Consider the following 26356-nt stretch of genomic DNA (forward strand, 5'->3'; position numbering starts at 1 on the left):
TACTTCCCCTGCCAGACAGAGCCCACTCCTCACTCCAGCTTTTCATTATGCCCCTATCCAGTCTTTGTGCATGCTAACAATCTTATTGCACCCCACCAGGAGGCTGTGTCCCACAGTCTGGGAAACTCTGTGCTACAGAACATTGAGTCAGTAAATCATGGGACCCATTCTGCATTACGATAGCCGTGTCTACACGTGCACGCTACTTCGAAGTAGCGGCACTAACTTCGAAATAGTGCCCGTCACGGCTACACGTGTTGGGCGCTATTTCGAAGTTGAAATCGACGTTAGGCGGTGAGACGTCGAAGCCGCTAACCCCATGAGGGGATGGGAATAGCGCCCTACTTCGAAGTTGAACGTCGAAGTAGGGCACGTGTAGACGATCCACGTCCCGCAACATCGAAATAGCGGGGTCCGCCATGGCGGCCATCAGCTGAGGGGTTGAGAGACGCTCTCTCTCCAGCCCCTGCGGGGATCTATGGTGACCGTGTGCAGCAGCCCTTAGCCCAGGGCTTCTGGCTGCTGCTGCTGCAGCTGGGGATCCATGCTGCGTGCACAGGGTCTGCAACCAGTTGTCGGCTCTGTGGATCTTGTGTTGCTTAGTGCAACTGTGTCTGGGAGGGGCCCTTTAAGGGAGCAGCTTGCTGTTGAGTCCGCCCTGTGACCCTGTCTGCAGCTGTGCCTGGCACCCTTATTTCGATGTGTGCTACTTTGGCGTGTAGACGTTCCCTCGCAGCTCCTATTTCGATGTGGTGCTGCACAACGTCGAAGTAGAACGTCGACGTTGCCAGCCCTGGACGACATGTAGACGTTATTCATCGAAATAGCCTATTTCGATTTCTCCACATCGAAATAGGCTACTTCGAAGTAGGCTTCACGTGTAGACGTAGCTTATATTGTCTAATTTTACACACTTTCTAACACTGGAAGATAAGCATAATGGAGAGTGCTTACCCTTCACTTGACGAGAAAGGGTCAACCCCACAATTTGGGCAGAGGAAATCCCACCCCATTTTGTTCTGGGCATGCTCCCACTGCTGTTCCAGTGTAAAAGGGAGTAGTCTAACTCAGCCTAATCTGACCACCAAGAAGGAAGAATGCCTGGTGGAGACTCCAGCACAGAAGCTTCCACAGACCCTGACTGCCTGTGTCAGCAATCCCAAGAATAAGACCAGAGATCTGTTGCTGGCAGCCGACCAGCTGGAGTCAGAATCCCAGGGACCTAGTTGTGCTGAGGAACCTGGAGACACACTTGATATACAGATCAAGGCTTCAGAAGATAGGGTAGGAAATACCCCTTAGAGGGGGAACTAGGTGAAATCCAAGCAGGACAAAAGCAGGCTTCTCCAGTCCAGCAGTATCCATGCGCTTCCCTGCTCCGTGGATTCCTGCCCCACCACCTCCTATGCAGGTTGTCATGGCTCCTTCCCCACTCTAGCAAGATAAATGCAGAAGTGGGGGCCAGCAAAAGTACCTCCAAAACCTTATCTAACAGGTTTTGGTAAAAACTTTCCCCAAAAATCCTAAAAACCTTAGATTTTGGGATAAAATTCACTGCCACCACCCAAGTAATAATAAGGAAATCAGGGAGAGACTACTTGGGAAATCTCACCCCCAAAAGTAAAAACCAGGACACAAACATTAACCAATACCAGGTTAATAAAAAGAGAAAGACAGAACTTTTATTATGACAACAATATTCGTGTTGCAAGCCTCGTGACTAGATGGAAGAGTCATAAAGTAAAACACATGGGGAGTCTCCACCATGGGCCTAGAACTTAGTTACAAAGAGAGTAAAAGAACATTTCTAAAAAGTGCACAGACATCAGATCCCACTTCCCAAACCATAAAACAATAAAGACTAACGGATCTATCTAAACTTCCCCTACTTACAGAAGATTGGAGGGCCTGTTCTTGTAGGGAGATATTCTGTGTCTCTCCGTCATGGCTGGAAAGAAGAAGGAACAGAGAACAGAAGAAGGGAGGAGCCAAAATTCAATTCTTACCTACATTCCTATAGGCCAACCCCACCTGGCTAAGGAGGTTAACTCTTTTACTCCCAGGCTGCCGGCTAACCATCATGATCATGACACAGGTCCTTGGACTTTCATGCTTTGTCCTCTTGTTCAGAAGCCCAAGAGCCTTTCTCCTTGAGACTGGGCTGTTATTGAGGCAGGCTCCCCCCGAAGTATTGAGAGACCTAATTCTATTGAAGTTTAAAATTCTAGTGAATACTTAAAATCTTCTCAGGATGAGAAAACAGTTTCTCTCTTAGTTCAGTTTAAATTTCCCTTTATCTTTCTTCATTTGGCAGCTACATGAGAAGCCTGTTATCAGCCTCAGGTTTAAAGAAGATCATTAAATTGCAAACCTTTGTCTCAAATAGAAACCAAGGAAAGAGCTATAATCCTTGTCAGTTTGCCAGTCAGGGAGGAAACCACCCACAACTCTTGGCTGAACTTAGGCCCTCCAATTGCAGCTACTTAATGTTGTCTGAGAATCTCCCACTGTACAGAGAGTAGAGTGAATCAGTGCACACAGACTGGCATAGTCCCATCCCTATGAGTCTTGAAACTTCATATTTTCTTTTGTTAAACTCCCTAAATGCCAAATGTCCTTAAGCTATTCGATCTTCTGCAGCTCTTTGGAGCCTTAAATCTCCAAGGGATACACAATGACCTCACGCCATAGGATACTCTTTTCACCTGTTCAGTTTTGCTTGCAAACGTACAAAAATCTTATCAGACGATACTGACCAGTGGCCATGGAGTCACTTGCAGATTGATTGTGTATTTTTTCATGACAAACATCCAGCAATATTAGATCTTTGGCAATGTGCCACATCAGAACAATCAAATTCTTTACCTCACTAGGCAAGTCTCTTACAGCTCCGCACCTTCCTCTTAAAGGGAAGTTTGTATTGCACATAGTGCAGGTAAAAGGCATAATTGCTGCCTTTGACACATTCAAGCTCAAAGAGATTGCTCCACCTGCAGTCTTGATGTCTGTTCCAAAGAGGTGTATTGGAACTAATGCGGGGAAGCAACATCCTGTACACATCTGCGACTGAATAAGATTCACTACCAGGAAATATACATATATATGTACAGAGAGAGAGAGAGAGAGAGAGAAAATGGTCTCGTGGAGAAGATTACCAGGTCTCTTTCCAACTGTGCTGATTCTTGTATCCACTGCGAATATCTTCCTTGTGTTTTACACGAAGAGTGTAATACAAGAACTGAAAAAGGAAAGCCATAGACACTTTGAGGCTCGTTCCTCATCTTTTAGCCACGAAGATGCAGTAATTGAGCGGCTGGACCATTTGGAGATGCACATTCACAACATCTGTAAGTAAAATGCCTTGCTGTTCAGCAGCAGATTTAGAACACCTAAGTACACTAGAATTCCATCTCTGGGATCTTCTGCTCTGGAGGTACTTTTGTAGCACTTCAGAAGTACTTTATGTTTTCGTGTGTTTCTTAGGATTTGTCTGGACACATTTTCTCTGCAACATTCTGTTTTAAGAAAAGACTTGAGGATTTCTCTACCATATCTCCAGGGAATAGCCTCTCACTGATAGCTATTCTTACCTGCTTTACTTTCTAGGCTGCTATCATCAACAGCTCTTTTAGAACTGGACAAGGTTTCATCATTTAGGAATTAATAGACATATATGTTAGAAACATCAAGATTTGCTATGTTAGAAGGAAGCAATTAAGATGAAATATGAAACAGTTGGCAGAGCTGCTCATACCAGCAGATTAATCACAAGGGGAAAGAATTTCTTAGATTGTATTGTTATGTAAGAAATCTGTTGTGAGACATGTGCCTGTTTTGAAAGGAAGGGAGGTCTTTCCTCATTTTACCTAGCCTGTGCTGTCCTGGAAAGCAAAGGATTTGTATGTGAGAAGCCATAACCAGGTCCTATCTTTGTTCTTCTCAGTCCTTGAACTGGAAAATGCTGGCAATGGTGCTATGATACAGGTGAGTTGCTGAGACTGGTGATACATGCTGACTGACCTGTGTACAAAAGCAGCACCAAAGGAGAGCTAAAGGGAAGATTGTTCAACCCTGAGAACAAAGAATAGGTCAAGAAAAATCTAAGGGTCTGTCTCCACTGTACTTGGAGATGTAATTTTCAGCTTGGGTAGATATATCTGCAGCAGATTGACCAAGCATGCAAAACAGAGCAGTGCAGCTGCAGGAGGGGCTAGTCACCCTGAGCATGATCCCATCTGAAACTCTCAGTGCATATTTGGATGGCTAACCTTTCCTGCTGCTTATGTGTGTATGAATATGTGTTAGGGTAAATTTGTTTAATGTGAAATTTTAAAATGGCGGCCAGTAGGCTGTCAGTAAGGACTCCATTTTGTTTAAGATGACTCAGCAATTTACCTCAAAAGAAAAGGCGGGAAGAAAAGGCAGGAAAACCAGGGTCAGGTGACCTAGGGTCCCCCTGGTAACGATTGGTTATAGAAGGAGGTAGCACCATCCATCTTGGTCTCTCACTCTCCCCTGACACGTTGTGACTGGATTGTTGTAATATCAAAGGACAGTAAAATTCAAAACTAAATATACACATGCACTCTACTTGACATTGAGGGGTGTATATTGGTCCATTCTTCACATAAGTTCAGTTTTGTTATACAAGAAGTTATAAACTTACTTGCACACAGAAATAATTTCTTATAGGCATACACCACGCAGGACGACATGTCAAATATTAAAAAACTAAAAAAACTAAAAAAAAAGAAAAAGAAAGACATTGCGGGCTCGTCCATAGATCAGCCTGGCATCCCACTTAAAACCTACCTAATCTAACTCGTGGTATAAAATACTTTGGGTGGGGTCAGTCTGTGTAAATTCTTGTATATAAATATATGTTTATTTCATTATTTTTTTGACAACCGGATTGATAGTTAAGTTTACAGTATTGTTATGTTAGTAAGGTTAACTAAATTAAATAAATAGTTTTATAGTTTGGTGACTGCTGATGGGAATAAGGGGACTTCGAAGTAGGTGGGGTCCTTTCGAAAAGGAGCCCTGTCGGGATGAGCCGCGCAGCGGCGAGGCGCGTCAACTTCGAAGTGCCGCGGCCGCCCGCATGCTAATGAAGCGCTGAATATGCATTTCAGCGCTTCATTAGTAAACTTTGAAATGGCCATTTGCATGGCCATTTCGAAGTTTGGGGCTAGTGTAGATGTAGCCTGAGTTTGTTAAATAGCAATGTCGAAATAGAAAGAGCGCCACGGTTTTCTTGCTTGCCGTATGCTTTACAGATAGAGGTCCAAGAACATATGTGTCCTCTCCCCTGTAATAATGTCAACAAAGAAAGTTCTCCATTAAAACTTCAAATTAAGTACCAGTCTATTTTAGATGCTAAATTAATAATTTGGGTCACAGATGGTAGCTGTTATTATAAAGAGGGCCATCCACGCGCAGAGTGTGCTGCCTTCTGCCTGAGTTTGGGGAAGGTGCTGCAGGGCACTGTAAAACCATTAGGCTCAAGCGACTGAGTTGGTAGCAATACTAGCTGTCCTGCACTATAAAAATTTAACATCTAATAGTTGTATATGTTCTGACTCAAGTTGGGTGATTCAGGCATTATCTAAATGGCTACCAATTTAAAAAGCTAGAAACATGTGATCAGCAGATGGGCATCTTATAGCGCATACTAAATATTTATTGCATGCGTGGGACCTGGCACAAAACCAAGAAGGAGGTACTTATTTGTTTAAAGTAAAGGCACACAAAAAGGATATAGAAAAACTTTCAAATTAAAACAATCATGTTAATTTACCAACAAAAGAGGCAGCAATAAAGACCGAAGATTCTTGATGGACCTTATCCGATAAACAAGTAAGCAAAGTAAAATCAGGTCCAATAAAGAACATAAAATACCCAAATATTAAGGAACGGCAAAATAAAGACAAAGAGATTCAGCAATTATTAAAAAAGGCACCTTTAAAAATTATAAGATCTTTAAAGACAAATCAGGTCTAATAATGGCAATTAAAGATGATGTCAGAGCTCTTCCTCTAATCGTGTTCCCAACTTGTTTAAGGGGAGAATTAATTATAATAATACGTAACCAAGCACATTTTGGTGTGGATAAAACCATACAAAAAGTAATCAGTACTGCATGGTGGCCTAGCTTGGTACAGGATGTGATACGTTGCATCAATAATTGTCTAAAATGTGCAGCAAATAACCCAAATCCTCAGGTAAACAAGATTCCCTTAAGACATCAAACTATAGGAGGCCCTTGGACAAGACTGCAGGTAGACTACATTGGACCCTTACCTGTAACAGCTAAAGGACACAAGTATTGTTTGGTAGTAGTAAACTCCTTTACTAAGTGGGTGAAGACTTACCCTACTAAATCTAATACAGCTAACATTACCCCAAAATTTTTGTTGAAGAAGGTATTCTCAAGGTTCGGATTGCCTAAGATAATAGACTCCAATCAAGGTCCTCATTTTACGGGTTCTGTAGTAAAAGCATTATGCATAGGAGTAAAACAGGAATTTCATATAGCAGGTCATCCACAAAGTTCAGGACTGGTGGAACGTACCAATAAAGTGTTAAAAACAGCATTAAAAAAAGTAATAAATTGTCAAAAAAAAATTGGGACCATAAGCTTCCACTAATACTCATGGCATTAAGATCTGCGGTCGCATCACATGGGTATACCCCACATAAGGTAATAACTGGAAAATTAATAAGGCTTCCAGAACATTGGTGGTTGGAAGGAATACCCCCTAATAATTTTCAGCCTAAATTGCAACTCAAGCAGTAGATTAAAAAAATCTTAAAAAATATTACTAACATTCAATATAAGGTTGCAATACAGTTAAGAACTAATATTAAAAATATGAACCAAAGACTAAATCATGGGCTAACTAGTAAAAAATAAAAAATTTGGTGTTGTATAAATACTGTTCTAAAAAGGGTCACATTTTAAGTCCCAAATGGGTAGAACCAGTAAAAATTATAAACAAAGCAAGTCCTACAGTTTATAAGGTAAAAATCTGCATAAAAAATAAATTTCCAAATGGTTTCATGCCAGTCAGCTAAAACCATGGAAAGGGGCTAGTATTCTTAATAAGATGCAAAATGTAATAATGTAAACCTAATTAATGTCTTTCTATTTTCTCAAATTATAAAGTGCCCATACAGCCCTTGTCATCGGTTCTACTTAACAAATTATTATGTATATAGTTTAATATGTTTAAGGTTAAGTGTTGCTCTTATTGTAAACCCTGGTAATTACTATTTTTGTACCATCATTCCAGATCCAAATTTTTAAAAAAAATTACCAGTTAAAACATATGAAGATGATATATAGTTTCCTTCTCGTAATACAAAGGTACAAGGTCCCATATCCATTTATGCATATACAATTATGGGAAGGTGTGGACTTCAGTGGAAGGATAAAATAGGTAATAAAGCTCACTCAATTCTGGCAAACATGCCCAATGCCTGGAAAAAGACTATTCCTCCTCTAGGCAGCGTAGAGACAATTAGGTCTTCGTGTAAATGGGATCTAACAAATCCCAACATAACTAAATGCAAAGAAGGATTAGTGACAGACAGCCATAAACAATGTTCCTGCATTGACACCAATTTGCAGTATAAAATCCAGGAGGGGAATGTAAGCATTGCCATATATTCAAATGGGCAATTTTATTCTAAAACTCAATTAATAAGGTTACACACACCAGTAAAAAGTGTATTTATTAATCTAAAATGCAAAGATGGTTATCAACAGTGGTATAATGCTTCTGGGAAGGTAAATAGTTTATGCAGCTTAGTGGTTTCATATTAATAAAACAAGTTGTATAGGTTGGTTTAATACTACACTAAAAGTAAATTATTCTAAAATGTAAATTATTGCTGGAACATTTGGATCCTGATATCAAAACAGGTATTAATATTGCCAAAGCCATATAGCAGCAAAATAGAACCCATAGTCGTAAAACAAAATTCAAAAAGGTTAATCGTTGCACACCCACAGTATGCATTAAAAAAGATAACTGTAAACTTGCAACTTTCCATAAAGGATATACAGATGTGGTCCTTTAATAGCACCATTGTTGCAAGGATGGGATACATGGGTAAGGGATGTGTTATCTGCTGTAAAAAGGAAAAAACAAAATTTAAAAGCAAAAATTTTAGGTGGGGCAGGCACAGGACTGGAAATCATAAATACCTTAAATGCGAAGTCATTGGCCCAAAAATTAAGTAATATGGGCCATAAGCTGTCATCACTAAAAGAACCTTTGTCAGATTCCCTTAACAAAATAGCAAAATTCAATTATAAGTCTATTACCACTTTGGTAAATTGGTACCAAAATCAAGAGAGAGATTGAAATAAAATCATAAAGGCCATAAACAAATTTCAATATAATACTTCATGGGGGTTAAGATGCATCCAAATTCAATCGTGGTTACAATTTGTTATGCAAAATATTGTTAAATCAGGTTTCAAAAAAATTCTCCCATTAAAAATAAAAGGCTTAATTTTAAAAGATGTAACCCCTTTTAAAAAGAAACATCAAAATTTGTAAAAAATGGTAAACTTTAACTTTAATCCTAAATTGTCCCAAATTACTACCCACCTTCTAACTATAAAAAAGGCTAAGCCCCAATGAATTATTTTCAAAAGAGCCCCACCTACACCACTTTTTTCTTTCGAAAGAATCTCTTCTGAAAAAAGATTATGCAAATGAAGCACAAGATATGTAAATAGGTGCCTCATTTGCATTTTCAAATTCCCTCATTTGCATTCCTCTTTTGAAAGAAGAATGCAAGAGTGGGTACAACCTCTGTGTTTTAGCAGCTTTAAAGCATGAACTCTTTGCATCTCAACTTCTCCTGTCATTACATATTACCAGACATCCTTCCATAATTTCCCATAGCTTTGAAATTATAAACAGACAAAAAGCTTAAAACATATTACACAAAAAAGTTATTAAAAAGGTGCTTTCTACCAAGCTTTTTTATGAGCCAGAACAGCAGGGGTTAAACACTGCAGAGGGGATGGCGGACAGCCTATATTCCCATTAAATTCCTCTGAGTTTAAGTGCCTCATTGAAACCGTGAGTCACAACAATCACACCTCATCCAGAGAATGAAGAAGGTTTGCAGATTAAGATGGAAGCAACGAAAAATCCTTATTAATAATCTTGTTACAAGAATAACACTGTGCTCAAAGGTCAGAGAGCTTTAAGAAGGTACCTGACCTGAGAAATTTCAGTTTACTAATAAATACAGCTTGTAGGCTGGGTCTACATGTGCCCCTTCCTTTCGAAAGGGGCATGTTAATGAGTAGGTTCGAAATATGCTAATGAGGCGTTGCAATGAATATGCAGCACCTCATTAGTATAATGGCAGCTGCGGCGATTCGAAAGTGTGGCTTTTCAAATTGCGTGCCGCCCGTGGAGATGGGACCTTCTGAAAGACCCCCCCAAGTTTTCAAAAGCTCTTTTTCCTATTTGGTGATCGGAAGAAGGGCTTTTGAAAACTAGGGGGGGTCCTTTCGGAAGGTCCCATCTCCACGGGTGGCGCGATTTGAAAAGCCGCACTTTCAAATTGCCGCAGCCGCCATTATGTTAATGAGGTGCTGCATATTCATTGCAATGCCTCATTAGCATATTTTGAATGTGCTCATTAACATGCCCCTTTTGAAAGGAAGGGGCACATGTAGACCCAGCCGTAGTGAAAACATAAACAGAACCTGAGGGTGTGGCTAGGTCATTAAGAATTGACTGAAAGGTAAATGTGTTTCAGCCATCCCACCAGGCATCACCCACTGTGATTCATTTCCCTAGGGGACTCCTGGGAGACCTGATTTGAGTAACAGTTATCTCTTCTTCATCCACCCACCTGCCACACATTGGGGAAGCAGCAGAAGCAGCAGCCCCCCCATCCACCCCCAAAAAGTGAGCAAAACTTCTAAGCCAGCCAGGGAATCATGAAGACAGGAAGACCAACTGCTGGAAGGGGAGGGCCACAATTAAAAGGTTCCTACCTCAAAACTCAAGTGTCATACCCCACTCCCCAGTTTGTAGCCCAGTGTTTCTTCTTCGTCCCACAGTGAAGCTTAGGAGGAAAAGGGGGTGAGGGTGGACCCAGATCTGCTCCCCACTGACACACACCCAGATAGCAGGGTTACTCCAAATCCCAATCAGTCAGCATTCTCTCTCTCCTCCCACAAATGCCAGCCAGCCAGAACAGAGAGAATCTACTTACGCTTCTTCAACCCTCAGCCATCCACCCTCAGCCTCTTCTAGCATAGCCTACCCCACTCTCTTCCCATAGGGCTTCTGCAGGAGGACCCTCTGTCCCAGGGAGAATGGGGATCCCCTGCCCTGGGCATCCACCTTGCAGCTTCTCCCACCAGAGCAGAGACGGAGACTTACCTGAGACGGATTAAGTGCTGCTGTGCTCCCTCCTGGGTTTCCCTTCCTGACTGGCCTGCGGATAGAGTCAGATGAGTCTCTTTATGTGCACACCCTAGGCACATCACCTTGGGCAACAGCCTTGGTCACTAGGGATGGCAGATACCCCATAAATACTGTATTTGAATGAAAAAATGTTGATACAAGTATTTAAAAGCTATTGAAAAGGTTCTTCTTGGGCAGGGTCATTGTGCTTGTTGGTTTTTTGAAAAACATTGTCACTGCATGATGACTGGATAACAGCACGTGCAGCCGTGCTTCAGCAGATTGGAAGACTGGCTTGTGGGGTGAGGAAAGTAGTGAGTAACTAAATACTTTTGCAAATGGTAGGTGAGTAACATATACGGTATTTTCTAAAAAAATACTTAAGTGAAAGTACAAGTTTCATGAATGTTAGTTACTTGAATAAAGTACAAATCCTGAGAAAATGTACTTGGGCAGTGTGATGAAGTATTTCTTCTTTACACCTCTGCTAAGAAGAGATCAGGGATTTAGGACTGACGATACAGGAAATCCCTGTGCCTTAAATATTGAGTCTGTTCTGGTAAGGCAATGGTCTGAAGAAGTGGGTCTGTCCCACGAAAGCTCATCACCTAATAAATTATTGTGTTAGTCTTTAAAGTGCTACTGGACTGCTTTATTGTTTTGATAGGAAATCCCTGTGTCAGGAATTCATGCTAAGTGGGATTTTATTTGGAAGGGTGTCACAAGGTAGCTGGTCCCTGTGGATAGGATAAACATGGCTCCTCAGAACCAGAGCAGCTGAGTTCAGTCCAGCCAGTTAAAGAGGGCTGAACAACACCAGCACCCATAAGCTGTGTCTACACATGCACGCTACTTCGAAGTAGCGGCACTAACTTCGAAATAGCGTCCATCACAGCTACACGTGTTGGGCGCTATTTCGATGTTAACATCGACGTTAGGCGGCAAGACGTCGAAGCCACTAACCCCATGAGGGGATGGGAATAGCGCCCTACTTCGATGTTCAACGTCGAAGTAGGGACCGTGTAGTCATTGCGCTTCTCGCAACATCGAAATAGCGGGGTCCGCCATGGCGGCCATCAGCTGAGGGGTTGAGAGACGCTCTCTCTCCAGCCCCTGCGGGGCTCTATGGTCACCGTGTGCAGCAGCCCTTAGCCCAGGGCTTCTGGCTGCTGCTGCTGCAGCTGGGGATCCATGCTGCATGCACAGGGTCTGCAACCAGTTGTCGGCTCTGTGGATCTTGTGCTGTTTAGTGCAACTGTGTCTGGGAGGGGCCCTTTAAGGGAGTGGCTTGCTGTTGAGTCCGCCCTGTGACCCTGTCTGCAGCTGTGCCTGGCACCCTTATTTTGATGTGTGCTACTTTGGCATGTAGACGTTCCCTCGCTGCGCCTATTTCGATGTGGTGCTGCCCAACGTCAATGTTGAACATCGACGTTGCCAGCCCTGGAGGGCGTGTAGACGTTATTCATCGAAATAGCCTATTTCGATGTCGCCACATCAAAATAGGCTACTTCGATGTAGGCTTCACGTGTAGACGTAGCCATAAAGGGCTGCTGAGAAGCAGCTGGTAGATGGATGGAGACAAACAGTGCCATGGGGAGGGAAAGCAACACTGGAGTGGAGTGAGCCCCTTGGGGTGGAGTTGCTCCAATAAGGGAGCCAGAGTTAACTACAACTGCACTATTGCCAAGGAACAGGAGTGCCGGAGACCCTTCAGAGTAGTTGCCCTGAAGCCAAAGAGTAAAGAATGAGCTAAGACTCTGTTTGTTTGCTAATCTCCATCAAGGAAATAAACAGTCTTGCAAAAAGCTAGACAGGGCAGCATATGCTTGGCACTGAATAGACATCTGACCCAGTGACACGTGATACCAGAAGTTAGGTTGCCAAGCTGCCCTGGAATAAGGGGAAAGATGGAGGCAGTTAATGGCAGGATAGCAGCAGCAAACCAGGCCCTGCTGATACAAGTGATGGAAAACCAACAGAAACAGCGGGAGGCCCAGTTTGCTGCACAGCAGCAGAGGTGACAGGAACTTATCTCCAAAAACAGGACTGAACATAAAAAAGTGGAGGCTGAGCCACATCTGGTGACCCTGCTCCTGTTGGGACAGGGGCTGGTTGATCCCAGCCCTGTAGAAGCTTGGAACAGAAGATGATGCTGTGGTCACTTTCTGAACATTTGCCTAGGTGACAAAAGTAGTAGACTGTATGGTGTTGACTGGGGGTAGCTACATAGCACCTTCCTGGTGGGTGAGGTGCAGGCAGCTTACATAGCGGTAAGAGATAAGCCAGGGAACTCCAATCCAGTGGTGAAGGCTGCCATCCTGGACTGATTATGGCTGAATTCTGAGGCATATAGACACAGGTTGTGTGTAGTACCATTCCCACAAGGTGCCTGATGGCTGGAGCCCAGTAATTATTCTACCTTGTGACACTGAAGCTCTGCCCCGAGACAGTTCAGTGAAGAAAGTCTTGGATCAGATCATGTTGGAGCACTTACTGAAAGTTCTACGCAGGGGGACACAGAGCTGGCTTTAGTGGTGGAAGGGGTGGAAAAATCTGAAGCCGAATTTGATGAGAAAGGAGACAAGTGGCCAGGGCACTATTGTAAACAGAAGAATTCACTGGGGGAAGCTCACAGTGGAGAAAGACCCTGAGTGACCAAAACTCAGTGATACACAGGACCTAAAAAGGACACAGATAGCCACACAGTTAATTGCAGGTATTGGTGAGAGGGAACCAGAGGGTGCCGTGATTTGCTTTATGTGTAACCAGTCAGTCACAGTAAAACTGCAGGTAGCAGAAGTTAGGGTGTGGGAACAGTAGATGAGGGATTTTTAGACTCAACTTGTGGCTGCACACTCGTTTAGGAAGAACAAGTAAGGTAAGCAGCTTAGACCAGCTCCTCACTGAATCCATGGAAGGACTTGCATCTCTCCCACTGCAGAAGTTGAGCTGGTGTTTTGGGGTCAAAGAGCTGGATTGAGCACTGCCATGGGCAGAGAGGCCTGTCTTTGTCCACAGTTTTATGGTGAAACTGGATGGAGTTCCTAACTCTCAAACAACGAGGGCTAGAAAACCATCCCAGGATCAGAAGATTTGACATTTACTAGGAAAAGAAAGAAGAGAATTAGAGACTGGAGTAAAGATGGCAAAGGGAGACCAAGGGAGAGGTTGCAATCTTCCCTAAGGACTCGGGGATTAGCTTAGAAAGTATCATTGATCTGGAGGACAGGCTGGTTTGTACTTTCAGCAAGTTCGCAGATGACACTAAGTTGGGGGAAAGAGGTAGATACGCTGGAGGGTAGGGATAGGATCCAGCATAGCTTAAATAAATTATAGAGTTGGTCCAAAAATTTGTTGCTTAGCATGGACAAGTACACAGTCCTGTTCTTATGACTGAAGAATCCCAAACACTGCTCCAGCTTGCGGACTCACAGGTTAGGCAGCAGTTGTATAGAAAAAGCCTTGGGGATTACAGTAAATGAGAAGCTGGGTGAGAGTCATCAGTGTGTTCCTGTTGGCAAGAACACTAAGGCGTACTGGGCTGCATTAGTAGGAGCACTGCCAGGAGACTGAGGGAAGTGATTATTCCCATCTATTTGACACTGGGAAGGCCACATCTGGAGCAGCGTGTTCAGCTTTGGGTTCCCTACCACAGAAAGGATGTGGGCAAATTGGAGAGAGACCACCAGAAGTCAACAACAATGATCAGGGGCTGGAGCACATGACAGAGGACCAGGGAACTGGCCTTATTTAGTCTTCAGAAAAGTGAGCAGGAATTTGATAGCTACTTTTAACGACTTGAAGGGGGTTTACAAAGAGGATGGAGCCAATCTGTTCTCAGTAGTGGGAGATAACAGAACAAGAAGCAACAGTTTCAAGTTGCAATAGGGGAGATCTAGATTGGATATTAGGAAAATCTATTTTGATAGGAGCGTGGTGAGGCACTGGAATGGGCTGGCCAGAGAGGTGGTGGAATCTCCATCTTTAGAAGTTTTTAAGGCATGTCTTGACAAAGCCCTGGATGGAATTATTTTAATGGGATTGGTCCTGCTTTGAGCAGAGTACTGGACTAGGTGACCTCCTGAGGTCTCTTCCAACCCTAATCTTTGATGATTCTATATTAAGAGGTGGACAATGTAAGCACCTCATGGGGGAAAGTCATCACCCACCTGGTTAGCTCACGCTCAGGTGAAGTTTGAGGAGGAAAAGCAGCAATGCTTATCTTTGCAGGAAGAATTAATACAGGCCCATTTGAAGAAAACTCAGGAGGGTATCTCAGAGACCTAGATCAAGTCCCAGGCTCAGCAAGCTGTTGTAGACACCCACATGTGAACCCTGGCTTGGTGGGACACTGGGGGTCAGACACGAATGAAATCTCAAATGATCCGGGGGGACCCCAAATAAAATCCCAAATTCAACAGGGTACCACGCAGGCTGTGGCTGAAATACCGGTAAAACACACCTGCCTGAGGACACAGACAGGACTACACTACCAACAGAAAGAGGTCACCATTGCAAGGAAAAAGGTATCAAAGATGTCTTTTATAGTTCTCCTACAAAAGCCTGGTGAGCTCCTAGAACAACTGGAGTTAGTGGAAAGCAAACTGCAGAACCTCAAGTTCAAGAAAGAGCAACTGACTGCTGATCTGCAGTTCACGGAGGAGATCAGAGAATGTTTACTCCCCTTTGCTCATGAACTTGAGCCTGAAGTAGAGAATCCACATGCAGAGATGAAAAAGCCTATTTACAAAGTGACTCCAAAATCTAGGAGATAGAGATAAGATTGTGCAAGGACCACAGCATGGGACGTGTGGGAAACGATCACTGAAATGTTGATATTTGGGTAAATCACAAAGGGGAATATTTGGAAGGATTAAGAAAAACTGTCAGTCCCTGACAAGGTGTAAAGTAAATGCTGCTGCAGAATGTTGAGGCACAACAGTTTCTGCACTGAGTTTTGGGAGGCCACTCTGCAAGAAGGAAAATATATATAAATTTTTTCACCTGGAAAGGGGTGCAGGGAAAGTCACAGAGTACCTGGTCCTTGTGAACAGCCTAAACCCAGTGTTCTGGATGCAAGTGCATCCAGTTCAGCAAAATAAAGAGTGCTTGGCCTATAAAGGGCTGTTAGGATAGGTACGGAGACAGACAATCCTGGCTCGTGTTCCCTCTATTTTTTTCCACCCATGGGCAGAATAAATTCTGTTATGTGCTCCAAAGCACGTGTGGATGTGCACCTCCAAAAGAAACACATGCTGTCTATTGTGGGTGGTTGCGGGTGCTTTGCAACTCAGCTGAGTGGCACCTGAATCTCTCCTGGTTGGCCATCCAGGCACTCAACTCCCAGCCCCAGAGCCAGAGGGTAAGGAATGAGGGAAGATTGGTTTTTCTTTTGTTTGTTTGTTTGATTTGGTAACTTAACGTTAAGTAAATGAACCTCCTTGTGATAGATTGGGTGCAGCCGTGAAGGCTCTGTTAGCCGATGGCCAAGGATGTTTGGTGAGGTGCCAGCTATGCCCGTTTTATACCATCCGTGACTTTAACTGCTAGAGCTCAGAGCCCCTTCGCAGTGGGCAGTCAACACTGACTGACAGGTGCCCCAATGGCAGCACTAAGAGCCTTTCCACACCCGTGACTTTAACTGCTAGAGCTCAGAGCCCCTTCGCAGTGGGCAGTCAGGATTGACTGACAGGAGCCCCAAGAGTTTGCCCCGTGGAGGCGGCACAACTCAACGCTAGGCTCTTAGTACTCTCACCTAATGGCCAGGCTTTATAGCCAAAACGGCTGAGGTTCTTTAATTGTGTTGGCTGCTTTACAGTAAACCAGAGAAACAAGTCAGGCTTATGCACAAATGGTTACCAAAATTTATTAAACTAGATTCTAATCATGTGGTTACAAAATTGCTAGTGCCTACTTATTTAAATGTAGAGATGTTACACACACAAACAAGTTACAAAACTGAAGCCACCATCCCAAAGAAAGAAAACAAAGTATAGAGCTCTATTTCAAAATATGTGTACACTAAAGATAGGAGATCAGGTGTGGGTGCTTCTTACCCTCCTTGCATCTCTCGATTCCAGCGGTGCCAAGCCAGGATCGGTCACTCAATTCCGCGGAAAGACGAATAAGGGACAAGGCTCAGGGACCCTCTTAGCTACAGAAGCCTTGGGAGGCTGTCACTTACCTGACCAGCAGATAGATAGTGAAAAGCACTCAAAAACCATGGTGCTGTAGGTCCCATACTTATACCTCTGTACTCCTTTATTCTCTTTCTCCTTTCTTATGCAAAATTGGGGCTGGTCTGTCTGGGCGACGCCAGCTCTTGCAAGAGTAGTTTACACTTGCAAGGGAGAGAAACAGTAAGTTTCGACTACTGGACATTCCTTTTATTAAGGTAAATATTTTCCCACCTAGGATGTTGGTGTGCGTGCATCACGTTATTTAGTAGGGGCTAAGAGGCATGTCTGTCACAGCTTCTCTGTCTGCTGTGAGCCTAATCGTTGTATATGTTCCCAGAGGCACATTGTAGCAGCACACCTGTGCTTCTCACAGCTTCAAAGGCTGTGCTGGAATTTATGTTAAGTGCCCTGTTGTTTTGGCTCCCTTGTGTTCCCAGCAATGCTGGTCTGAGAGGGGGCTGGCTGTCTGGCTACAGGCTCTGAAGCTAGGGAGAAATCCATCCTTGTGACAAATGGGTACAGTCCTGTAGCCTTACCTAATGAGGTGTGGCACTGAAATCACCTGACTAAGTGCTGCAGTATCAGGCCTTGCAGTCAGTATGATGCCTACTCCCCTCTTCCCGCCCCAGCCACCGGCCTATCCTGTTCCATCATACTTGAAGCAATGGTGGGAATGGCAGAGCAGCCAGGGCGCTGCCAGCTGCCATGGTTTTATCGTCAACATGTTATCTAGAGCAACATTTCTCAAATGCAGCCAGCGGGGATTGGTGTCCTGTGGCACACGTTGCCTCCATGGGGCTTCCAGGGAGTGCCTCTGGAGTCATTTGGGGCCAGGGGCTACGTCTACACGTGCAGCCAACATCGAAATAGCTTATTTCGATGTTGCGACATCGAAATAGACTATTGCGATGAATAACGTCTACACGTCCTCCAGGGCCGGCAACGTCGATGTTCAACTTCGACGTTGCTCAGCCCAACATCGAAATAGGCGCAGCGAGGGAACGTCTACACGTCAAAGTAGCTCACATCGAAATAAGGGTGCCAGGCACAGCTGCAGACAGGGTCACAGGGCGGACTCAACAGCCAGCCGCTCCCTTAAAGGGCCCCTCCCAGACCCAGTTGCACTAAACAACACAAGATACACAGAGCTGACAACTGGTTGCAGACCCTGTGCCTGCAGCATAGATCCCCAGCTGCCGCAGAAGCAGCCAGAAGCCCTGGGCTAAGGGCTGCTGCCCACGGTGACCATAGAGCCCCGCAGGGGCTGGAGAGAGAGCATCTCTCAACCCCCCAGCTGATGGCCGCCATGGAGGACCCGGCAATTTCGACATTGCGGGACGCGGATCGTCTACACGGTCCCTACTTCGACGTTGAACGTCGAAGTAGGGCGCTATTCCTATCCGCTCATGGGGTTAGCGACTTCGACGTCTCGCCGCCTAACGTCGAAGTTAACTTCGAAATAGCGCCCGATGCGTGTAGACGCGACGGGCGCTATTTCGAAGTTGGTGCCGCTACTTCGAAGTAGCGTGCACGTGTAGACGCAGCTAGGGTGTGCAGTACTGGAGGTGACTGTCATCTGTAGAGGAGGGTCACCAGAGTACTCCCCTAGGCAGCTCCCCGACTCCCGCCTGCCCATGGCACAGGGAATTCTGAGGCCTGGGCTCTGCTAGAAGATTAGGCCAAATTTAACTGACTGAGGTTGGTGTTCTAAACAATCAGCTCACACGACAGGGTCTTCTCTGCTGACTTTAAAGGCTCCTAAGGTCAACCATTTTGTACTCCTGCTTTTCATGAGGAGTAATGCCAAAATTAACTCCACCGTCGACTTGAGGGTAGTGCAGATGGAACACTGTGAAATTCAATATTTTTGGCCTGCTGCAGGTGTCCCATAGTGCCCCAATGTGACCACTCTGGCTACCACTTTGAGCTCTGAGGATCTCCAGGTGTGCAGGAAATGGCCCAGAAAAGTTTGAATTTCATTTTCTGTTTGGCCAGTGTGGCGAGTGGAGAAGGCAGCATACCTCAACAGCACATCTGGCCGTGAATTGCCAGGGTTGCAGACTAGCTCCAGCACAGAGTGTGCAGGAGATCCTGGACCTTATTGCGGGGTGGTGGGGGGCAGTGGTGGGGGGAGATGAAGCTGTACTAGCAGAACTATGAAGCAGCAAAAGAAACACAGACGTCTATGGCAAGATCTCACAGGGTGTGGTGGAAAAAGGATACACCAGGGATGCCCAGCAGTGCCACGTGAAAATAAAGGAGCTCAGACAGGTGTACCAGATGACAAAGGAAGCAAACAGATGTTTTGGCTCATTGCTGCAAACATGACACTCCTATGAGCAGCTACATGGGACTGTAAGTGGGGGACCCAGCCAGCTTCCCCAAACAGTCCATGGCCACCTCCCAAGAGATTCCTCAGGCAGTCTCTGGCTACAGCAGGGAAGACATGGAGGAAGAGGAAGAAGACAACAAGGGTCAGCAGGTGAATGGAGCAGCTGACCTCACATACAGCCAGGTGATTTTTTTAACTTTGGACCTCATGCCCTCCTCCCAGAACATTTTGCAGCTGGACCCTGATGGCCGGGAGGGCACTTCTGGTGAGTTCTCATTTTTAATAATGCTACAAGGCACTGTAGCGGGTGCTGCATGCAGCCTGCCTCTGCCCCACCAACAACTTGTTAACGTGTGAGGACAGAGCAGCAATCCTCTCTTCACATCTTCATAAATCTCTTGGATGGATACTCTTTAATTCTTCTCATGAGGTTTCTGGGGAGACCTGCCTTATTATGACCTACACAATAGAACACCAAACCAGCAGTAAGTAATCTGAGAGCAATGCAGCATACTAACCAGCCTTCTGCCTGCATTCAGACAGCATCTGTTCCTTATCAAAGTGTATTATTCTAAGGAGGCTGCTATTTCTTTTTGCAACCCAGAGGAAGCAGGAGAAGGTGCATTAAGCTATGATAGTGCAAGCTGTTCTGTAAAGCCTGGATTATGCCCCTTCCTTGCCCTCCCTAGGTTTCTGGGGGCAGGGGGGAAGAGAAACTTTCATGGTCTTGACAAAGAGTGGGGGAAGCATACGGTGATCACAAGCACCACACACACAGCCCTGATGAGGAAAATGCAAGCCACACTGTCATGCCTTGCCACCCCCCAGGCTCCTTGGGGAAGGGAAACTTTCACCATCCCAGCCAAAGTAGGGGGTAAACGTGCAGCAATCATGACAGCCACACAGCCCCAATAACACAAGTCATACTTCCATGCCTGCCCCTTTTCTTTCCCTTTTCATTGGCCCCTGGGGAAAGGGAAACTCTTTAAGCTCCAGCAAAGCAGGGAGGGGAAACACACAGTGACTGTGACAGCCACAACCCTGGAAGACACCATGCCTCCATCCTGCTTGCAGCATGCACAGCTGCAGAAATTACTTTTGGCATCACAGGCTTGAAATCATGCTCCGATCTGTGCCTTACCATGACTGAAAGTGAACTGAGTCAAACAGGGTCCTTAAAATCTCTGTGTAGTATCTGGTGCACAGAGGATGCTTAAAAGTCAGAATTTGTCCTTGTGTATAACACATCCCAATTGTTTGCCACACAGGCTCTTTCCTGAAATTCCTTTGCATGTTGTAAAGCTTAGCTCATCTACAGTAAAATATCTCCCAAACGTCTGGCCTTCATTTGTGTTTTATTGCACTGTGCTCAACAATGGACTTTTTGACCACTGCTGCCTACCCTCCCAGAGCTACTAGACTGGCACAGATCCGAAGGAGAAAACAAACCTGCTAAGATTTGGTCCTAGAGCGCATGCAAGGACAGGGCACAGTTAAAAGCATGGAGGAGAACCACGCTGGAGGAGAGGAGAACAGATTGAAAGAAGAGAGCACTCAGAGCATGAAATCCTGACCCAGGATATGTTGAAGATGATGATGCAGCAAACGGAGCTCCTAAGGTGCCTGGTGCAGGAGCACAGTGCCCGACTGCAGCCCAGAATGAGTACTCGAGGGAAGCCATGCATTCCACTCCTAGCGATGCTTCTGAGAGTAGAAGGCTGACATTCCCCCACCAGAGTTAGTAAAATGCCTCTTGTCCTAGCTAACCCACCTCTGAAGCCTCTGCCATAAACTCCTTTACTGTGTGTTACATATTGTCCACTAAATAAAAATGATTAAGCTCTCAGAAACAGTGTCTTTATTGTTTGTGGTACCAAGGGGGAGGGTTTTGCAAGCCAGCACATGTCATACAGGGAACAGCTTCTTAACAGCAATAGGTGTGACTGTCTTGTCCCTGACTAGTCATTCATAAATCTGTTTTTCAAAGCCTCCCTGATTAGCAGTACCCCTCACTGCACTCTCCTTATTGTTCTGATGTCTGGCTGTTCATAATTAGTGGCCAGGTGGTCTGCCTCTGCCCTCCATCCTGGCATGACATGTTCTCATCTAGGGAGTGGAGCACACAGCAGGCTGCCACTATGATGGGAATGTTGCTTTAGCTGAGGTCTAACCAAGTGAGGAGGTTCACAACCCTGGGTTTTAAATGGCCAAATGAACATTCTACTACCATTCTGCACTTGCTCAGTTGGTAGTTGAGCAATTCCTTACTGTGGTTCAGGCTGTCTGCGTATGGCTTCAAGAGCCAATGGAGCAAGGGGTAAGCTGGATTCCCAGGATTACTGCTAGCAACTCCACCTCTCCAATGCTGATTTTCTAGTCTGGGAAGAAAGTCCCACTCTGCAGCTTTCTGATCAGACCAGTATTCCTAAAGATGCATCATTCACCTTTCCCAACCATTCCATTATCGATGTCAGTGATATGACCCTTGTGATGTCTGCAACATTACTGAGAAGTACCCCTTGCAGTTTAGGTGTTCTGTGGCAAGGTGGTCTGGTGCCAAGAAAGAGATGTGTGTTCTGTCTATCGCGCCACTGAAGTTAGGGAACCCCACCCTGGCAAAACCATCCACTTTGTCCTGCACGTTTCCAAGAGTCACAGTCCTTCACAGTAGAAGGGTATTAACTTGCCTTGTCTAGCTGGATGACAGCAGCACCCACTCTAGATGTGTCCACTGCGAATTGATTGCCCGCTGACTGGTAGCTGTCTGTCACTGTAAGCTTCCACAGAGCTATTACCACTCAGGTTTGAACTGTTAGAACTGGTCTCATTTTGGTATCACAGTGCTTCAGGGAAGGAGAAAGCAATTCACGAAGTTCCATGAATACGGCTTTATGCATGTGGAAGTTTTGTAGCCACTGCTGATCATCCCATACCTACAGAACAATGTGGTTCCATCAGTCTGAACTTATTTCATGCACCAGAACTGGCACTCCAGTGTGTACAAAGCACTGGGTGCAACCAGCATCTCCCCTGTTTCTTCTCTCCAGTGTTTCACATTTGTGTATGTCCATGTTCTCCTCAGAGTCTTCATCACTCTGAGGCTACATCTACACGTGCACGCTACATTGAAATAGCTTATTTTGATGTAGCGATATCGAAATAGTCTATTTCGATGAATAACGTCTACATGTCCTCCAGGGCTGGCAACGTCGACGTTCAACTTCGACGTTGGGCAGCACCACATCGAAATAGGCGCTGCGAGGGAACGTCTACACGCCAAAGTAGCACACATCGAAATAAGGGTGCCAGGAACAGCTGCAGACAGGGTCACAGGGTGGACTCAACAGCAAGTCGCTCCCTTAAAGGCCCCTCCCAGACACAGTTGCACTAAACAACACAAGATCCACAGAGCCGACAACTGGTTGCAGACCCTGTGCATGCAGCATGGATCCCCAGCTGCAGCAGCAGCAGCCAGAAGCCCTGGGCTAAGGGCTGCTGCACACGGTGACCATAGATCCCCGCAGGGGCTGGAGAGAGAGCATCTCTCAACCCCTCAGCTGATGGCCGCCATGGCGGACCCCGCTATTTCGATGTTGCGGGACGTGGATCGTCTACACGTGCCCTACTTCGACGTTCAACTTCGAAGTAGGGCGCTATTCCCATCCCCTCATGGGGTTAGCGACTTCGACGTCTCGCCGCCAAAAGTCGATTTCAACTTCGAAATAAAGCCCAACACGTGTAGCCGTGACGGGCGCTATTTCGAAGTTGGCGCCGCTACTTCGAAGTAGCGTGCACGTGTAGACACAGCCTGAAGGTTGCTTAGGCTCTGCACATATGGCAGCACAATGCATGAGGTGCTCATAATACTTGCCACAAAAGTTTGAAGAGGGATGGATTCCATGCTAGCTTTCCAATGGCGCCTGCATGGATAAAGGGCACAAAAACACTTTTTGCTGCTGCTTTCCAAAAGGAGAAGGAGGAGAGAAGTTCATTATAGGAGGCTGATGCCAAATGCCCAGAACCACACATGGCACTTTTTTGTCCATCAGACACTGAGAGCTTAACCCACAATGCAAGGGGGCAACAGGAACTGTGGGATAGGTACCTACAGGGCATTGCTGACAAAGTTGTATTTGTCTACCCCAATGGAGATGCATTCCATCAACTTCCTGTGCTACTGTGGACATGCACCTTTGACTTTACAAAATTGGTGTTAAAAACAGGGGGGGAGACAGCTTGGTGGTTTGTGCATTGGCCTGCTAAATACAGAGTTGTGAGCTCAATTCTTGAGATGGTCTGGGGCAAATAAATTTGTGTGTGTGTGTATATATATATATCTGTCAGGGATGGTACTTGGTCCTACCAAGAGGGCAGGGGACTGGACTCAATGACCACTCAAGTTCCCTTCCAGTTCTCTGAGATGTGTATCTCCATATATTATATTACTAAAAAATCAAGTTTAACAAATTTGACTTTATCTCCAAGTGTAGATGTACCCCGAGGCTCTGCAGGGGGCCAGTGAGTTCCCAACTCACTTCCTCTGCATGAGCTTTCACTTGAGGTCCAAGGGCAATAGGGATATAGAGATAGATTGGTGTTTCCCCTGCTTGCAGTTATGCTCTCTGTTTACATTTGCTCAGGGGTTCTGGGTTGTTGATTGGCAGCTCCCCAGCAAGGTGAGGGACTCCTGCTCTGTGACACACTCAGAGCAAAAGAATAGAAGCAAAATCCATGTATGCTGAATGGGGAGCTTTACTTCCTACCACATAAATAAATGACAATGATTTGGGTGTGCATATGTGTGTTTTGATTTGTTTTTTCCCTTAAAATTAATTACTTACTTTACTTTACAAACTGCCTTGTGGATTATCCTGGGAAGGAGCAAGGCTAAGGGAGTAAACCCTGACAGAAAATCCAGAGGGGAGTCCTAAGGCAGTTCTGTGCCAACTTCTGTCATTGACCCGGCAACTCCTGCAGCTGAGCTGGTACCAGATGTAGAGGTTATCCTCTCCTTTGGACTATATCAGTAAAGCCAAGAGGGGGACACTGGCGTCTGGGCAGCCCAGGGTCCCAAAAAATTGCCCAGGCTCATGCCTGGAGAGGTACTCCAGCATCGCTTAACAGTGTTGAACCAACACCGGAGGTAACAGATACCGGTTATAAGTTCTTGCTCGATTGGCGTAGAGAACGAGCACCAGGGATTGCCTTCAATGGTGGGAGAGATCATTGCATCTCAGTGGACAGTCACTGCCCACCTCAAGCCACCTCAAGCCACTGCCCAGCCAGAAGGGTACTGTCCCGCCACAGTTCACCTGCCTCACTGGGTGTGTGAGGCTTAAGGTTCCCAAACTTGACAAGTGACTGAAATTTGAGCACCAGGCAAACCAATAAGAAAATCAACAAGAAAAGGCAACCATCAAAGTTTTAAGCTTGCTTGCTGGAATGTGCGGACCATGCTGACCGGTTTGACTGAAGATCTTCAGGACATCAGCGACACCCGAAAGACCGCTGTCATAAATGAGGAACTGAAGAGACTCCAAGTTGACATTGCTTCTCTGCAAGAGACGCGACTCACAGATTCGGGATCTCTAAAGGAAAAGGACTACACCTTTTTCTGGCAGGGTAAAGCCCAAGATGAACCCAGGGAGCATGTTGTTGGCTTTGCCATCAGAAACACCCTTCTACAAATAGTGGAATTAGTTATGGGCAAATCAGAAAGACTCCTTCAGGTCATACTTCAAACTTGTGCCGGTCCTGTCCACCTGATCAGCGCTTACGCTCCAACCCTGTACGCCACACCAGAAGTAAAAGACAAGTTCTATGACATGCTTAGTGCTGCCATAGCGCAAATACCTGCTTGAGAACAACTCTACATTTTGGGTGACTTCAATGCAAGAGTTGGAGCCGATCGTGACTCATGGCCTTCCTGCTTAGGCCACTTCGGTGTTGGAAAAATGAATGAAAACGGACAGCGTCTTCTCGAACTTTGCATGTACCACAATCTGTGCATCACAAACACATTTTTCTGAACCAACCCACAGCACAGAGTGTCATGGAGACACCCATGCTCAAAACACTGGCATCAACTAGAGGTGGTCATCACTAGACGTGATAACCTCAAAAACGTCCTTCTGATACGCAGCTATCATAGTGCCAACTGAGATACAGACCACTCGCTAGTTTGCTCCAAACTCAAGGTGAGACCCAAGAAGCTGTACCACTCTAAACCAACTGGAAGTCCCCACATTGATGCCAGAAAGACAGCAAACTCAGAGAAAGCCAAAAAGTTCAGAGTGACCCTCGAGGAGAATCTGTGCAGCAGCCCTAGGGGTGCCAACGTGACATCCAGATGGCAGCATCTGAGGGATACAATGTACAACATGGCCTTGTTGGTGTTTGGAAGAGGAGCTAGAAACACAAATGACTGGTTCAAAGCTAACTCCGACGAGATGATTCCAGCCATCGAAAAGAAGCGCGCTGCACTCCTGGAGTACAAACGCTCACCGAGCCAGACTACCCTGCAAGCACTCAGAGCAGCCAGAAAAACAGTACAGCAGACAGCCAGGCACTGTGCCAACAACTACTGGCTCGAGCTATGCAGCAGCATCCAGACCAGTGCTGATTCTGGTAATCTCAGGGGAATGTACGAGGGCATCAAAAAGGCATTAGGACCCAACCAGAACAAGATGGCACCTCTGAAATCCAAATCTGGTGAAGTCATCACTGACAAAGCCAAACAGATGGAGTGCCGGGTCGAGCACTACTCCGAGCTGTACTCACACGAGAACATTGTGGTTGACGCAGCCCTCAATGCTGTCAAGCTCCTACCAGTAATGGACAAACTGGATCAGGAACCAACTGTGGACGAACTGAAGAAAGCCATTGACAGCATTGCAGTAGGAAAGGCCCCAGGCCAGGATGGTATACCACCAGAGGTAATCAAGTGTGCTGCGGACACCCTCCTGGAACCCCTACATGAGCTACTGTGCCTGTGCTGGAGAGAGGGAGAGGTTCCACAGGATATGCACGACGCTAACGTTGTAACCTTGTATAAGAACAAAGGAGACAGAAGCGACTGCAACAATTACCGTGGAATCTCCCTCCTAAGTATCACTGGTAAACTGTTTGATTACATCATCCTTGGCAGACTCCAGAAGATTGCTGAGAGGGTGTATCCTGAATCACAGTGCGGATTCCGTGCAGAGAGGTCTACTGTTGACATGGTCTTCTCTCTGAGGCAGCTGCAGGAGAAATGCAGGGAGCAGAGGAAGCCACTCTATATTGCCTTCATTGACCTAACCAAGGCCTTCGACTTGGTCAGCAGGGATGGAATGTTCACACTGCTCCACTAGATAGGCTGTTCGCCACGGTTACTCAAGATGATCCAGTCTTTCCAC

At 45.6% G+C, this 26356-nt stretch overlaps 1 protein-coding gene across 1 annotated transcript in view; it reads left to right on the forward strand.

Moving 5' to 3' along the window:
- The first annotated feature begins 3133 nt into the window (after positions 1-3133).
- The window catches only part of GALNT8 (polypeptide N-acetylgalactosaminyltransferase 8), a 62718-nt gene continuing 39495 nt past the window's right edge, over positions 3134-26356 (forward strand). The window contains exon 1 of the mRNA XM_074983656.1: positions 3134-3347. Within this exon, the coding sequence (XP_074839757.1) occupies positions 3134-3347 (214 nt within the window). The remainder of the gene's footprint in view (positions 3348-26356) is intronic.

The sequence above is a fragment of the Carettochelys insculpta genome, chromosome 1 (genome assembly GCF_033958435.1).
Source record: "Carettochelys insculpta isolate YL-2023 chromosome 1, ASM3395843v1, whole genome shotgun sequence".
Classification (NCBI taxonomy): domain Eukaryota; kingdom Metazoa; phylum Chordata; order Testudines; family Carettochelyidae; genus Carettochelys; species Carettochelys insculpta.